At 41.1% G+C, this 18,004-nt stretch overlaps 1 protein-coding gene and 1 non-coding gene across 2 annotated transcripts in view; both read right to left on the bottom strand.

Annotated features, from left to right (window-relative positions):
• The window catches only part of Smp_tRNA_01342_Gln_TTG.1.1, a 434-nt gene extending 341 nt beyond the window's left edge, over positions 1–93 (bottom strand). Inside the window, exon 1 of the tRNA in view lies at positions 1–93. This exon is cut by the window's left edge and continues 341 nt beyond it. This is a non-coding gene — a tRNA.
• Smp_145840 (putative wd-repeat protein) overlaps positions 1–16,034 on the bottom strand; it is a gene marked incomplete at both ends in the record, with an annotated part of 16,940 nt that extends 906 nt beyond the window's left edge. The window contains 5 exons of the mRNA XM_018796200.1: positions 1,241–1,339; positions 3,482–3,720; positions 10,453–10,605; positions 12,165–12,539; positions 16,023–16,034. Coding sequence (XP_018650436.1) covers positions 1,241–1,339; positions 3,482–3,720; positions 10,453–10,605; positions 12,165–12,539; positions 16,023–16,034 — 878 coding nt within the window. The remainder of the gene's footprint in view (positions 1–1,240; positions 1,340–3,481; positions 3,721–10,452; positions 10,606–12,164; positions 12,540–16,022) is intronic.
• Between the last annotated feature and the right edge of the window lie 1,970 nt (positions 16,035–18,004).

Raw genomic sequence — 18,004 nt, 5'->3', positions numbered from 1 at the left:
GCACGAACCAGCACCTCAGAGTGGACGTTCTCTCTATAACGTGGACCCAGTCAAGAGGCTATCCCCCCCACCGCGTAGTTCACGCTACCGCAGCCACCTTAGGGCCAGTTTCTGATGCGATATGGCACAGCGTCCACATACGCCAATTAGAGACTGACCAGTTGTAGTCCTAAACATCGATGGGAAGATTCAAACAAACAATACTAAGTGAATTTAAACTTCACCCCATCGCGCAAGCAAGTGGCTATCAGGACTCAGTGGCCGAGTGGATAACGCGATAGCGTTTGAAGCGAGGGTACTGGGTTCGAGTCCCAGAGTGAACGTCAACTCTGAGGTGCAGGTACATGCAGCTGACGAGTCCCAAATAGGACGAAACGCGCGTCCTGGATTCCACTGCTAGCCACTATCCATCTTTGCTTATCACAAATACTTTCTTCATTGAGAAATTATATCCAAGAACCTGAACAGTTTACTACTATATCATCCTAATTTAACTGGATTTTCAAAAAATACAACTGGAAAGTGGCAACGAATGACCTTCACCTATTGAGTTTATCATAGTAGAGTTGAGTTGATTAACCATATTTTGATATGTTCAAAACCTAACACTATTCACACTGAATATCAACCCTATACTTTTTATCAGCGTAAAACGATCAAACAATTTGTGAATAATAATAATAACGGTATCTGAATGATTCGCTTTCAGAAAAAGCAAGTCTTTTGAAAGAAAATTTGGCATTCCTACGAAGTACTATGATAATGTGCAATTCGAAACGTGATGTTTACTAGAGTAGTAATAGGTTAGGAGTAAACTATGAGCGACAAATATAAGACAGAGAATCACTCCATACAATCATTGACTGTTACATTGACCCATATTAGTTGGTGGTAACTATCTGGTTGGAGTCCCCACAATAACGAAAATTAATAGTGGTTGAAAATGTTTGTTGACATATTTCAGAATTGATCACAGTGACGCAGATGTATTGACTTGTTACCTACTTCCAAATCTCCAAATCTTCAGTATTCTTTCAAGCACACTTTTTTTCACATTCCTTCTCTTCGAAGTGTAATTTTCTAATCAGTGTAACTACAACTTTTCTAAAATCCTTTTGTCATTCGTCTTGTTAATTTCACATCATCATAAATATTTGACAAGGTAACTTGGTTTAATGAACATATATGTATCATGGTCAATGTTAATTATGACTGAAAGTCAACACCAAAAGTAACTTACCGTACAATGGATTCAGATCTACCACATAACGCGAATTCATGTGGACGTGTCGGATTAGATGCAATCGAGAAAAATTCAGAGAATGGTAACCACAGTAATCTAAAAAGGAAAAAAAATGTGTGCAAAATGATTTTGAAGTGAAAATAAGATACAATAACAGGTTATTTATTTTATTTAAACACATAAATATTGGTACAAAGGGGCACCAGATATATATGCGCCTCACAAATCTCATTCGATTTGCGTGAGGGCTGTGATACTGCCCAGGTGCCCAAACTGAAGCAGGTGGTTTTCTTAGGGGACCACATCCGGAGCCTTTGACCTAAAGATCTGATCCACAAGGCAGTGGAGCATCGTCAGGAGATGCAGTCCAGTGGTAGCCGGTGACCAACGATTGATTCATACGCCATTTGTTCCTTCAGGATACTGGAGCCCATGTGCACCATTGGTTTGGAATCAGGGTTTTCCAACTCCCCTAGGTGGACTTTCCGTGTCCACCAACCTGGTTAAAGCGCCGGACATTCGCTTTTCGTCCTCTCAATTTTGTAAACAACAGGTACATAATCAATACATTAAATTCGGCATTTCTTAAGACGTTTGAAGGTGATTTAGATACCTGTATGTCTTATTTTTATAAAAAAGGTATAGAATAAATAACTTCAGATTAGCAACAACATTGTGGAGCGATGGCTTACTAATAAAGTTATCGGCTTTCAGCTAATGGTTCAGAGATTCGAGCAACAATGCTTATTTTGCGTTAGAGCCTCTCAAGCAGTATCACTAGCCTTCATACATAACGTGCAGTTCAAATTAAAGTACATTAAACTGTACTTATCAGATCGACTAAACTATTATAGCAAATAAATACTTGTAAAACAAACCATTTTTAGTTACTATTTCATTTTTAAGTGTTCTAAATCAGTTACACTCTTACATCATGATACCGCAATATATTTAAGACATAAGAATTTCAACAGTTGAGATCATGAGTCAATTGAAGCCAGACCACTATGGAAAACCTGGAAGCACTGGACGGCCGTTTCATCCTATTGTGGAACTCCTCAACAGTGCGCATCCACGATCCCGCCTCGCGAGATTCGAACCCAGGAACTAACAGTCTATTTATTGAGCTGTTCATCCCAGATATCTTAAAATTTGATAAGCCTGAATACTGAATTATTACAAATAGCCAGCAATGGGTCTAATCTATTTGCTTGGGTACGAGCTCGGCGGTGGTTTGATGATTAAGGAGTTTAACTTTAAGCAAAAAATCCCAGATTGGAAGTCCGCCACATGTATCTCTCTCTCTCTCTCTCTCTCTCTCTATATATATATATATATATATATTCTATTTGGAAAACTGAGATTACATATATGGAGCGGTAGTTTATTCATTTGATCGTGTCACTTTCAATCCCCGACCGTTGCTGCTACCTTGCCCACCGTGATGAACCAGTCGAGCTATATTGGCTGGAACGTCATTCCTCGAGGTCCTACCATGCCAGGCAAGTCGGCTGAAGAGCGGTAAGGTTAGAAGCAGCAAACCCAAGGTCCGAAGGCGAAGTCGTACTGCTCACTGTACAAAGGCGTGACGGCAGTAAAGTGTTCCCTTCAGGCAACCAGTATAACAGTGATGCTACCTTCACACGAGGAGTGGGGTTAGAAAAGGTCAACCCTAACAATGCACACCTTGTCTTATCCCATGGATTTCCGTCTCCGGCGGTAGAGTCCCAACAAGTACGGAGCTAACACAAAAATTATCCACAAAAAGGTCGTGTGTGACCGACCTCAAGCAGTTGTCCCTTAGGCACTGCGGTCATGCTCTCAGGTCATTAAGACCACTTCTAACCCAACTTCCTTTTCAGGTACCTCCAGAAGAACCCTTCCACGGTGTGGACAACCGGGAAGTGATAACTGCCTTCATACCTGTAACAGCACTCAAGATCACTTTGTAGCTGACTCACTTTCAATCACTAGATCGCAGAGCCATCTCGAGTTCTATTTACTCAGATTTCGGTAACCCGGTAGTATCAAACTAGAGATTACACATAAAATGAAGCTGAATGCTGAGTACATGAATTCGTACTTCCCAAATGAACTACATCAGATCAAATCACACACTTCATTTGCAACTGTACACTTTAAATACCTTATAATTATTAAGACTTATGTTGTACAGACAAAGAAAATGATATTTTGAGATAAATGTTTAAACTTTTTTCAAATATATAAAGAAATTACTTGTGAGCCTTGGGAATTCTTAAGTCTGTTGAAAAGACTTGTCCATCGGCACCGGCTGACAGGACAATATTTGGTTCACCATTAGGAATAGATAATTTATGACATGCTCGACTATGCTTTACTAACAGCCGAGTAGGGCATGCTAAACCACCGGTAGGTGAAAGCTGAGCTAGTCTAACCTCTGAATCACATGCACATGAAACAATTTGTAAATCATTTGATTCCGGAATAAATTTCACCTGTATATACAATATATATATAAATGAAAAACAATGAAATTTGGTAAATAATTATAACAAGCAATTATTGAGATGGTGGAGATTGATAGCACAGAAGGATGGTTTTTGGTAGAGTTGCGTTCTCTGAACTGGGTGATTTAATCATGAAGTCTTTATTGTCTTTTATCAAGAACAACATCAACACAGTGAGCTATTGGAATGTATACGAGAAACTAGCCCAATTGCAAAGAACATTTAATCTACATCATATCAAACGTTATAAAATGTCTTCACTCATGTCAATACATTCAAACAACTAGGGACATACATTCGACTGGAAAGATGTTGAAATCTTGAACAGAGGCAACACAAAGAAGACGAGAGAATTTCCGGAAGCTTGAAACTCATATCAGTCGGCAATCAATGAGTACATTGAAATAAACCTGATTTGTCAAGCAATTAGAAAAATCATAAACAATCATAAGGCCAAGAATTAGGTCGAAGAAGAATATAATCAAAACAAATATCCAGACAATAACAGGACAAGTGTCAAAAACAACAACCAATCAAATTTAAGCTTCGTCAAAACACATTAATAGTCATAAATAATATACGGAGGAAATCCTCATAGATCGCTTTTATCTGAAGTTTGTGTTGATAATATTATCTAGAAAAATTCGCGGTCAAACCAACCGCCTTGGATAATGCAATTTCAATAAAATAAACGACTATTCATGAAACATTACATTTTTCAAAAACATTATGGCAGAACCCACAATTCTAGGTTATTCACTAAAATGAATTGAAAAACAAAAAATCTAGGTTTTGTTTGGCTTTGTAACACTGCTGAATTCAGCCATCATAAGCTTTGTGTGAGAAATATGTATTTAACCACTATCCAGAGTCCTGATGAGGCCGTTTCCACAGCCCCCAGATATAGAGCTTACCAAAAGTATTTGACTCCTTAACTGATCACCACTAGTTCCGACCATCAGATCAATCGTTGGTTGGTTAACATCAGTTGTATTGGTCCGTAGAAGCTTCTTTGCTAATATGTGTCCAAGTAAACTATCTTGACCAGTGAGAAGACAAATTAAACTATTTATTCTGAGTCACTTATAATCTTGACTATTTTAGTTAGTATGAACGTATTTTCGTTCATCCCTTACTCTGTTGGTTACACGTCTTTAGCTTGTTTTTACTCACTGACTATAAATGTTGAGTTGCGTTTGACAAAAATGAGTAGATTGAGTGGTCTTTCTCCATACCGCCTATCGTGATGAAGCAATCGAGCTATGCTGGCTGGAACAATCGTTCCTCGAGGTCCTACCATGCCAGATAGGTCGGTTGAAGAGCGGTAAGACTAAAAGCAGCAATCCCAAGGTCCGAAGGCGAAGTCGTACTGCTGACTGTACAGAGGTGTGACGGCAGTAAGGTGTTTCCTTCAGACAACCAGCATGACAGCGATGCTGCCTTCCCACAAGGAGGGGTGGGGTTAGAAAAGGTCGACCCTAAAAATGCACACCTCGCCTTATCCCATGGATTTCCGTCTCCGGCGGTAAGGCCCTTCGAAGAACGGAGCTAACACGTCAAAAATCCCCCACAAAAAGGCCGTGCATGACCGACCTCAAGCAGTTGTCCCTTGGGCACTGCGGTCACGCTCCCAGGTCATTAAGACCAACACTAATCCAACTTCTTTTTCAGGTCCCTCAAGAAATACGCTTCCACGGTGTGGGCAGCCGGGAAGTGATATTAGCCCTCATACCCGTAACAGCACACGAGACCAAGTTGGTCACTTTCAAATCCTTCCTACTCCTAATAACTCTCTTATCTCCACGACTAACCCTTCCCACGTCCTTTTATCACCTCGCACCGCTAGGGCAAACGATTCAAGTACACGGAACGTTATTCCTGGTCTCCTGAAACCACGCTCTAAACTACATATAGGAACTTTTAATGTCCGAACATTGTGCCAAATAGGACAACAGGCTTCCTTAGCTAGGACTCTAGAATCTTACACCATCGATGTGTGCTGCGTCTCCGAAACGCGCATACAAGATCCGAGTAGTGTCATTCATTTGACCTCACCTAATCAAAATAAAGAACCATCTCGATACACGCTTCGTGTATCTGGAAGCCCTGATGCTGCTTCCCGTGGCCTCGCTGGAGTAGGTATAGCATTAAGTCCTAGGGCAGAAATAGCTCTTTTAGACTGGATCCCAGTAGACAGTCGTCTATGCGCTGTCCGACTAAACGGATCAGTAAGGACTCGGAAAGATAGGGAAATTCGTCGTTGCCTCTTCGTCGTCTCTGCCTACTATCCCACTGACTGCAGCTCAGACGATATAAAAGATGAGTTTTACAGGAAACTTTCTGACCTTCTCCAAAAAGCTAGGCGTTCTGATGTAGAAATAGTGGCTGGTGACTTTAATGCTCAAGTAGGTAAACTAAGTGAAAGGGAAAGACACCTGGGTGGATCTTATGGTGTCGCGGCTAAAAGAACAGATAATGGCGACCGTCTGTTGCAGCTGTGCTCAGATAACCGCCTGTTTTGTCAAATACTAACTTTAAGCATAAGGAAAAACATCTTTTGACATGGCGACCCCCGAATTCGTCCCAACGTTGGACCCAATTAGATCACATCGCTATCAGCCACCGATAGAGGGGCTCGATAGAAGACTGTCGCTCATTCTGGAGCACATGTTTAGACTCAGATCATGCTCTAGTGCGAGCACGTATCTGTCTGCGTCTTACTGGACGTAGGAGAGACACTGCAGGGAAGCCTCTAAGGGTTCTACTTAATGATAAGCAAGCTAAGAATATATTTCAGGAACAACTGGAAAAACAGTTAGACAGACATGCAAGTTGTGCCCACCCCGAGGCAGCGTGGAATGACATCCGTAAAGCTGTGGAAACAGCAGTGATATCCGCTAGTAAGATAAGCCATAAGGTCAGGGAGAAACAATGGATCTCGGCAGCATCTACCGCACTGATAGATGCTCGAAAACTCATCCCATCTGGCTCTGAACATAACGAAGAGCGGAGTCAGCTCAAGCGAAGGCTAATAAGAAGCCTACGCAATGATCGTGAACAGTGGTGGGTAGCGAAAGCAAGAGAGATGGAAAAGGCAGCGGCAATAGGCAACAGCAGACAACTGTTCAGACCTGTTAAAGAAACCGGCATTAGGAACCCAACTATTAGCGGAACTATCTCAGACAAAGATGGACATGTCATTCATTCTCAATCCAGGAGATTGGATCGATGGGCAGAACACTTTAGGGATCAGTTCAACTGGCCTTCAGCCACACTTCAGTTACCCACGATCCCCAGTCGTCCTGAATGGCAAATTGAGGTAAGCCCTCCAACTCTCTACGAGGTTGAAAAAGCTATAGGAAATCTAAAGCGAGGGAGAGCCGCAGGCCCTGACAGGTTTACCCCTGAGATTTTTAAGGATAGTGGTCCAGTACTAGCAACGAGATTGACTGAGGTCTTAGGTAGAATCTGGGAACTGGACGTAATTCCATCTGACTGGTCCCAATCACTGATTGTGCCAGTCTATAAGAAAGGACAAAAGTCCTCCTATGACAATCACAGAGGGATCAGTTTGACGAATATAGTGTCTAAAATATTAGCTTCAATAATACTTAGGCGCCTAACCAAAGCTCGTGAAGAGCAGACTAGAGAAAACCAGGCTGATTTTCGACCTGGACGTGGTTGCATAGACCAGATATTCACTCTACGTCAGGTCCTAGAACATAGACATACATTCAGACGTCCCACAATAGTAGTATTTCTTGACCTTAAGGCGGCATTTGACTCCGTTGATCGTGAGGTTCTATGGCAGTGTTTGTCAGTGAAAGGAGTACCAAAGAAGTACATTAACCTCATAAAGGCTCTCTACTCGAACACAACTGGTCGAGTTAGAGCCTATGGCGAACTGTCATCAGAATTAGTTAACTCAAGTGGTGTTCGTCAGGGCTGTCCACTCTCCCCATTCTTGTTTAACTTTGTCGTCGACATGCTTTTAGAGATATCCCTTTCTTCATCTCAATCTCCTGGAGTTGAACTTTTACCGGGAGATTCACTTGTTGACTTAGAATACGCCGACGACATAGTTTTATCAGGTGAAGACGCTGACAAAATGCAGAGTCTTCTGACCACTATAAGCAACAATGCAGGCATGTTCGGGATGCGATTCTCTCCCTCGAAGTGCAAAATTTTACTCCAGGATTGGGTTGCATCGACACCTGAACTAATGATAGTGAGTGAAGTAGTTGAGCGTGTTAACAGCTTCACTTATCTTGGGAGTCTCATCAGCCCTTGTGGTCTGGTGTGTGACGAAATCTCAGCACGGATACAGAAGGCTCATCTAGCTTTCGCCAACTTGCGCCATTTATGGCGTAGGCGAGATATCCGTCTACCAACAAAAGGACGGGTTTACTGTGCAGCAGTTCGTTCCGTTCTACTTTATGGCAGTGAAACATGGCCGATAAGAGTAGAGGATATTCGTAGGCTACTAGTATTCGATCATAGGTGTCTTCGACGCATTGCTCGTATATCCTGGGACCACCGGGTAAGTAATGCAGTCGTTAGGAAACGGGTACTAGGTAAGGATGGCAAATCGGCTGATGAAGTACTGAAACTTCATCAGTTGAGATGGCTGGGACACGTGTTACGTATGCCCAACCACCGACTGCCCCGACGTGCAATACTTTATGGTGTAGGAGCAGGTTGGAAGAAAGCTAGGGGCGGCCAGACCAAAACATGGCATAAATCCATGAAGTCGCTGACAAGTGGACTGGGCCGTGTTGGTAGGTGTAGACTACCTGGTTGGGATTCGCGAGATGATAGCAACCGATGGTTAGAGACCTTGAATGACATGGCTCAAAATCGTTTGCAATGGCGAAGGTGCATCCACTCTTTGTGTTCGCCCAAATCCTAATCTTCTGAATTCTTCATGTCTGTATCCTTTTTCTCTTTCCAAATTTATTTCACCGTATTATACTCCTTCAATAACATCTTCAAACCCTTATCTTTCACATAATACTTATACTCTTACTACTTCTACCAATATGGGATTTGAATCGACAACATCATCTCTGTGCTGATGTGGTATGGCAACTCGAACTGATGTACGTACGTACGAAGTTCTACGTTGTAACTGACTGACTGACTGATACCGCGCCCTCCTACAATCTGCCTGAATAAATGGATGTTTGAAAAAATTCTTCCAACTCAATTCACACTTAACTTTTATTTCCACCATTACCCAGCGTCGTTAGCCTAAGGTATAATACGCGGAGTTAAGCGGAGAATGTGATGTTCCATGGTCTACTCATCCTTATTCACAATGAAACAAATGCTCAGCCACAGAATCTTCATATTCACATGAATCAAATAGAATTAGTCTTTGAAATCAGACAAATCAGTTAGTTGCTTTATCTTAAATGATACCTTTATATTACTATGTATAATTCAGGAAGAATTGGTTAAGCACTCAGTCAATAATGAAGGTAAGATCCATCCAAGACAAGGTTGGTGAGATATTTCAACATCTATAAACAGGGTATTGATACGCCTCAGCAACTTTATCCAAAAGGTCAAGAAAGACAGCTGAATTCCACACACCTCTACCAAATCGATAGCTTCTGAGAACCTATTCCAGTACGCTTGGAGTAAAATGAAGATTGACAAAAATGTAAACATGGACTAACAAAACGTTTATGATCACGATTAGCAGTGGTAAACGAAAACAAAAGAGATGGAAAACGCAGCAGAGTTAGATAAAACTCAACAAATGTATCAGATTAGTCAGAAAAAGTATTAAGACAGTTGCCAGTAAGACTATTTCGAAAAAAGTTGGGACCGTGATCCATTTTCAGTTCAGAAGATTGGAACGATGAATAGAGCACTTAAAAAAAACAATCCGAATGGTCTCCATCTACTCTTTAATTACTCTCTTCCCAAGAACATACTTTCCCCAACTCATTGTGAGGCTGATAACACCATGTCTAATTTGGAACAAGAGAGAGTCTTTAGAACCTCACTCAAGAAGTCTTTAAGGACGACGATCAAATTTTAGCGGTTAGATTGATTGAAATATGAGTTAGTCTGGTCTCGATTCTTGATCCCCCCAGTTTATAAGAAAGGGTAGAAATTCTCTAGTAGTAACCATGAAGAAATCAGCTTGACTAAAATCGAAAGCACTTGCCTCAATGATAATTCAATGTTTATCTGAAGCTCGAAAAGCAGCAAATTGGAGAAAACGATGTTGGCTTTAGGACTTCTCATGAACGTAAAGACTAAACATTCACACTTCATCCAGTTTGCAGAATACAAATACAGATACAGACGCACAAACAGAATTGAAGCACTTAAACCAAAATGCTCAATTTAACACTGTTGATTGTGGGGTTTGTGGCGGTGCCTGACAATAGAATAACTTAAATACCGTTAGATGTATGAGTTAATGCACATTTATACCCTGTTATATGTTCACTATCACTGACTGAATAAGTTCTTATCATAGAAAGATATACACGAGAGATATCTAAGGTTTGACATGCTCTTTTTCCTCATAATCATAATTATTGGTGCTTTCTTAAGGAAATAAATAAATGACAGATTATACGACAGGTCCATCTAAAAACTCTATGCAATTTAAAGCCAACATCTGTTAGTTACATTATTTGTCAAAATGGTAAAGAATAAATCAATTTTAAAATCAACAATATTACATCCATAGCCACTTACATGAAATATGTTCATACAATGTCCAGTACGATAACTCCAAGCTTGTTCACCAGTAATCCAATTTGTAACAACAACTTTTAAATCATCAGAACCGGAAGCGATTAGATTTCCTCTTGAATTGAAATTTAAAGCATTAACACAGCCACGATGGCACTGTGTAGAAAGTAGGAAATAATAATTGAAAAAGAAAAATGTATGAATTAATGTTATGACGGAATCGAGACATATAATAAGTGCATACCAACAATATCAGATGAACCATAGGCATTGAACAGCTCACAGTTAAAATTTGAAAAAACGTAAGATTTTATGGAGCCTCCCCGACCGCTGCCGCTACCTTGACGTGGTGGTCTGGCTTGCCCACCGTGATGAACCAGTCGAGCTATATTGGCTGGAACGGTCGTTCCTCAAGATCCTACCCTGCCAGGCAAGTCGGTTGAAGAGCGGTAAGGCTAAAGGAAGCAAACCCATGATCCCAAGGCGAAGTCGTACTGCTGATTGTACAAGGGTGTGACGGCGATAAGGTGTTTCCCTCAGACAACCAGTATAACAGTGATGCTACCTTTACACGAGGAGTGGGGTTAGAAAAGGTCAACCCTAACAATGCACACCTTGTCTTATCCCATAGATTTCCGTCTCCGGCGGTAGAGTCCCAACAAGTAAGGAACCAACACGAAAATTACTCACAAAAAGGTCGTGTGTGACCGACCTCAAGCAGTTGTCCCTTAGGCATTGCGGTCATGCTCTCGGGTCATTAAGACCACTTCTAACCCGATTTCCTTTTCAGGTGCCTCCAGAAGAACCCTTCCACAGTGTGGGCAACCGAGAAGTGAAAACCGCCCTTATACCTCTGACAGCACTCAAGACCACTCAAGATTTTTATTTATTTATTTAAACACATAAATATTGGTAAAAGGAAGCACCAGATAAATATGCGCTTCACAAATCTCATTTGATTTGTGTGAGCGCTGGGATACTGTCCAGGTACCCAGGCTGAAGCAGGTGGTTTCCTTAGGGGGCCACACCCCGAGCCTTTGACCTGAAGGTCTAGTCCACAAGGCAGTGGAGCATCTTAAAGAGATGCAGTCCCATGGTAGCCAGTGATCAACGATTGGTTCATACGCCATTCGTTCCAACAGGATACTGGAGCCCATGTGCACCAATGGTTTGGAATCAGGGTTTTCCAAATCCCCTAGGTGGACTCTCCGTGTCCACCAATACGGTTAAAGCGCCTGACATTCGTTTTTCGTTCTCTCAATTTGGTAAACAATACCCCCGCCACGAGAAGGCAGTGAGTAGAACTTGTGTGGCAGAGGGTATATACGCGTGGCCATGTGAGAGCATTTCGAGAGGGAGAGCGGACTCTCCCCACTCTCGGTCGTACCAGGGCATTTGGGGGCTACAGAAACAGACTACAGCTACAGACTACAGAAACCCAATGTTTCTGCTATTCTAATTTGAGGATACAAAAAATGGGAATTTGAGAAACCAGTTGTTCTTGTGATAAAAAAAGCACAACAAAATGTTGTCAATTTTAATCTTAGTAGCGTAATAAAATCACAACTGTGTTTATTGTAGAATTACTGTTTAGAAAACTTTAGAATAGACCAATAGCAGAAATTCTAGTTTTTATTAAACTAATTTCAAAATGTCAATAGAAAATTAAAAAGCAACAATTAAAGTACAAGAGCGGAGGAAAATATGATAACTACCTCAAACTTGTTTTCCAAATGTAATCGCGTGACAGCCCAAAGACTGCCCTGGACACTTTCTTGAAAGGTCTGAGCGTCCGGATAAAGAGCTCCTTTACTCCGGCACCCATATATTTGTAAACCATCAAATCTTTGACTGCCTTCAGTTGTCCAACGAGATGCCCTATAACGTAATCTTCGTGACTTTGACGATGGACCAATATCTCCTTGCTCACGAGCCAATAACAAATTGAACGGATGTCTTATAAACGCTCGAGATCTGGTACTCGTACCATCATTATTTTGAATACACGAACTAGAAAGATTGAACAGTGGGTTAACTGAAGTTCCAATATGATAGGCACTGCCAATTCGTAAGTCACATTCAAGCTGCTTCTAAAGGATAAAAAACAAAAACCGTATACACGTGGAATTTCCAAAAATGTTTTGCAGACAGACATACAGAATATTACGTATTGTCTGGAGCTCAATGATTTGGACACTCAACTATGATCCACTAAGTCAAAAACTTTGCTACGGGAAAATGAGGTGCGTTTCTCAGGATCTAGAATGTAGACTTATCTGTATGTTGAATTGCATTACATTTTCCCTTTTTAAGCATTGCATATGGCAACAAAGAACTCTGACTTCAACTCTTCTAAGGCTACTACCGGTCCTAAGACGGGGTAAAGGAGGAGGGTTTAGTATGGGGTCAGCAACCCCATTCCATAGTATACAACCTTGCTAAAAAAAGCGCTAACTAGGACAAACAAATTAAACCATTTAAACTCTGCCATCTGAGTTGAAGGATCTTCTTTCGGAAGAATTATGATGCCTCATGATGAAAGCCGAAATTCTTCGGAAGTCGCGAGGTCAATGGCCTTTCCAATAACCAGAGCAACAACTAATGTAGGTGCATGGAATGTTCGGACAATGTGGGAGACCTGCAGGACCAACTGAATAGCTGTGGAAATGAGGAGATACAGCATGGCGGTGCTCGGATTAAGTGAAACCCAATGGAACCAAGATGGACAGAAAAGGATAGGTTCGGGAGAGATGGGTCTGTACTCTGGTCATGAAGAGAAAATGCTCCACACACTCAAAGAGTTGCTCTGATACTGTCCATGGAGCACCAAAAGCACGTATAGGATGGGAATCTCACGGACTTAGAATCATCAATGCATCATTCAAAACAAATAAGAAAGAAATTACAGTGAATCCTATCCAATGTTATGCACTGTTATATCCCGAAGAGAATTATGAATGTTAACTTATGAGAACTATTTCGGGAACAATATGATACGCATATTTCCTATTGTATAATTGTTAAGTAACTTGGCTATTCATATTCATGTTCCTTTTATTATAAGCTTTGCTTTGACCTATGAACTATTACTATACGATTTACCGTCCTTGAGTTATCCCCAGTCTATTAATTACTGTCTTCCACATTCACAGCCACATTCGGCTGAATCTTGTACAAATGTTATCTTCTATTTTATGGTACGATGTGGTCTCTGGTTGGTATATAAACCCAGTTTGCTTGAAATAAATAATTCATATTGCTGAGGCTGTTATTGAGGTTCTGAACTTAACTGGCTGGGCTAGTCAGAAAGCAGGACCGACAAGTACTCTAGATTGTTCGTACGGGCTTCGTGTGTCATTGGTCTGATTGATAAATCGCTGCTCTCTAAATGGAGGCATCGTCACGTCATATATTAACTGGGCACGCAGGCCACAAGATATAACATGCACCAACCAATGATAGCAATGACGACAATAGAGATCAGTTCTACGAGAGGCTGCAATCGACCATAGAGAAGTGCCCAGGAAATGACATGACCAATCTGATGAGAGACCTGAACGCCAAAGTCAGAATGGACAACACCGGATATGAAGATATCATGGGAAGTCATGGACTGATGGAAGAAAGGAACGAGAATGGTGGCACATTTAACAATTTAAGCGCATTCAACAAAATGGTCATAGGTGGAACTACTATATTCTCACACAAACGCATACACAAAGTTTCACGGGTCTATCTCACCGGATCACACTACACAGAACCAGGTCGATTATATTTGCATCAGTAAAAAATTCACAAGGTCAGTGGAAGACGTGAGAACTAATAGAGAAGCTGACATGGCCAAGATGAAACTGAAGCTAAAGAATTATTGGACAACTGGACAAACAGCATTACAAAGGTTCAATACAGCCTTATTTCCACATGCTAACAAACTCAATGAATTCAAGATAACTCTCAACAACAGATTCCAAGCCTTACAGGGTCTACTGAAAGAATAAGAAACTACTGTGGGTACCAAATGGAAAGGGATCAAAGAACCATTAACTTCAAAGTGTCAAGATGTGCTGGGCTGCAACAAGCATCGTCAGAAGGAGTGGACCTCCATGGAAACCCCGGACAGGATTCGAGAAAAGAAGAACAAAGAGACATCAATAAACAACAGCCAAACAAGGGAAGAGAAAGTCAAGGCAAAAGCTGAATACAGGAACAAGCAAGCAAGTCAAGAAGAGCGTTTGAGCTGAAAAGCAGAAATACGTGGAAGACCTACCTAGCAACGAGTGGAAAAATCTACAATAGAAAGAAATATGAAACAACCATATGACACAACGAAGAAACTGGTAGTAGTCTAAATCGTCCAATGAGAATTCAATTAAATGATCGAGACTGGTAGTTGGAAGTTTTAGGTAGTATTGCTTGAAATCGATAGCAGTGAAGTGGGCACAGTTGATTATGAGTGAGTGATTGGTCTATAATTACCTCATTCCATTTTCTTAAACTTTTCAATATATGATTTTTGTTTTCGTCATGAACTAACACCAGCAAAATAATCAGTGAAAACAAAGAGTCCCAGGAACTTTTGTTCAACGACAGGGATCCGCAGTGTACAGTTGGGACTATGCCAAGGATCAAGCCCAAGACATTTACGTCTCGCACGTTGATTTTAAGCTACTGAATAGGAAGCCAACGATCCACATTTTAAACTTCAATCGATTTATGATACAATCAGACAATTATCTAATGTCATCTGGTAAGTGGTTACTCTGAAATGACTGAACTCCATCATTCAAGACTTCTTATTAGAATTTTACAAATTTGGTTCGAGACAAGTCACTAGTGACCAATTGACGAGTTTGCCTGAAAGGTTTGTGAAGACTAGTTTCATTGGAATATGGGTTTCATTAAGAGTTAACGTCAGTTCGGGATCATTCCAAAGTTTTAACTAGTTTGATTGTTTAGACACCTAAAGAGATGTTTAATTTATTTTCATAAGGATGGAAACACTAAGTGTATCAAAGTGGGTAGAACGAAGCTCAAATGGTTCAAATGGTTGTGGACGCAAAGGAAGGATCTTTCGCTTAACGGGCTTCCGTATCTAGTAGCAGTGGATCGGTACCTCCCGGCAAGAACCTAGGTATATTAACGATAAAAGAGGGGGGAAATAATTTGGTAAATCATAATAATATGCTATCCTTATTCCGCCATAACAGGTCGATTTCCTCCTAAAGAACTCTTGGGAAATTGCTTGGACTAGCTCAGTCGGCAGCGAATTCCAGCATTTGACAACTCCTAAGGAGTAGAAGTTGTGTGTACAGTCTGTTCTGCTGTTTCTCATCAAATGATAGCAATTATGGTAGCATATAAAATACTCACAACATTCAAAGAATCAGGTGAGCTACCTTGAATTTGCTGTAATCTCCATCCTTTGGTTGAAGGTTGAACGAATTCAGAGAATTAACTACGACAAAGTAAGTAGGTAATACGATTTACCAATAGGAGAGAATGTATCATCATCACTGCTGGAAGACGTTGAATTTATGACTGAAATTTTAGAGAATAAGTACAAAACACATTACCGATATTATCATCAAGAGATTCCTGTGAATTAATTTCTGAGTCAACAACCTGCATTGTCTTCACAAATTGAAGTAACGCAACAGTTTGAGGAGTCTTCAGTCTTCAGTAAGAGGGATAGTTGGTTGATGAACCTGTGTTAATCCTGACAGATTACCTTCCAGTGAAGGTCCAGCTTCTCCTTGAAAATCTTCACTAACGGGGCTAATACCACTTGTTCGGGCAATTCGTTCCAGTCATTGACCACTCGATGAGAAAAACGGGACCCCACCTTTAGTTTATTAGGTCGCGGTTTCTGAACCTTCTTGCTATGACCTCGGAGAATATCAGTGCTGGAGGGAGTAAAAAGATAGGACATATTTCCACCCAAATCGTAATTAAAGACACGAAATGCCAGTATTAGGTCACCTGGAATTAACTTCCAAACCCCAATCATGAGCCCATCTAACTAATTCGTCTAAGTAGGCTTGGAGATGACAACGATCAGTCTCACTTCTTATTGTTCTACAGATTTTTACATAATCCGCAAACAATAATGTTTACGACTTGATTAATAGAGGTAATTCATTAGCATACAGAAGGAGAAGTAAAGGGCCTAAGATGGTGACTCGGGGTATACCACTTTTGACCGGCTTCCATTCGGATAGCTTTCTACTGACCCTCACACTCTGTCTGCAGTCACATAAGAAGTTTCCCATTCATTCCTGTATAGCACCTGTTATTCCAAAGCTTAAGAACTTCAGCATAAGACCTCAGTGTGAAACCTTGTCAAACGCTTTACTAAAATCTATGAATATCACGTCGACAGACAGGCCGTTATCTAGGGCAGCTGTCCAATCCTCTCCCGCAATGAGTAAGTTAGTTAAGCATGAACGCTTGTTACGAAACCCATGTCGCTCGGGAGTTAACAGATTGTACGAATCTATGTGACTCAGTAGTTTAACCCGGATTATCTTTTCAAGTAACTTAACGACTAAGCCAGTCAGGCTGACCGGCTGATAGTTATATACGATCCGTCTCTGACCATCCTTAAACATAGGACTAACTATGGCGTCTATCCAGTCTCTAGGTAGTTGAGCGAGTGAAAGGGACATGTTGAAGAGCGTCGTGAGTGGTCTTGAGCTAATGTCCGCAAGCGATGACAGCAAACGTGGATGTAACCCATCTGGGCCCGGTATCTTACAAGGTTTGAGGTTAGTTATCAATGGAAGAACAATTTCCTCAGTCAAGTGTATAGATCCTATGGCTGGTATCTCGTTGTCATTGGAACAAGTAATTGTAACACCACACGCAGAGTAGACTTCACTAAAGTAGTTTACAAATGTCTCGGCTTTTCCTAGATCAGATTCAGCTGGTAAATCTGAATTTTCGTTAAACTGTAACGCGGGAACACCGTCACTACGTTTTGTCCGCCTTTTGACGTGTGAAAACAGTCGTCTCGGACAGGTACGGCTATCGTATGCCAACTGTCGTTCGTAAGCGAAGCGGGATTTAGCTATGGTCTTTTTACATATGTTTCGGAGTTTTTTATATTCGCACTTAAGTGATGCCTTTCCTGGTGTGTGAGGACAGGGTCTAGCAATGACGGACCATGTTCCAAGTCAATATGTGTCGGTTTTACGATGCATTGTACAACTGCACGCTGAATAATTGTTGATAGAAGGTCGCTATCGAAACCCCCACCTGAAGCTGTGAGCTCTATCCAGTTGAGATGGGGTGCGTTGAAGTCTCTAACGATGAGACAACATTCTGCCTTACTCCAAGAACAGACGTATCTTAGGATAAGGTCGTCAGCAAGACAACACGGACTACGATATATTCCTCCTATAGTGACTAAACCGTTTCTAGGCCTAATTGTACAACATACTACCTCCCAAGTACCACTAACATGAGCCTCCGATATGACTGATTGTATGCGAAAGTGGTCCCTAATATATAACATTATGCCTCCTCCCTTGCGACTTATAACTCTATCACTTCTGAT

Source organism: Schistosoma mansoni, chromosome 2, assembly GCF_000237925.1.
Source record: "Schistosoma mansoni strain Puerto Rico chromosome 2, complete genome".
Taxonomy (NCBI): Eukaryota; Metazoa; Platyhelminthes; class Trematoda; order Strigeidida; family Schistosomatidae; genus Schistosoma; species Schistosoma mansoni.
This window is presented reverse-complemented; position numbering and strand designations above follow the sequence as displayed.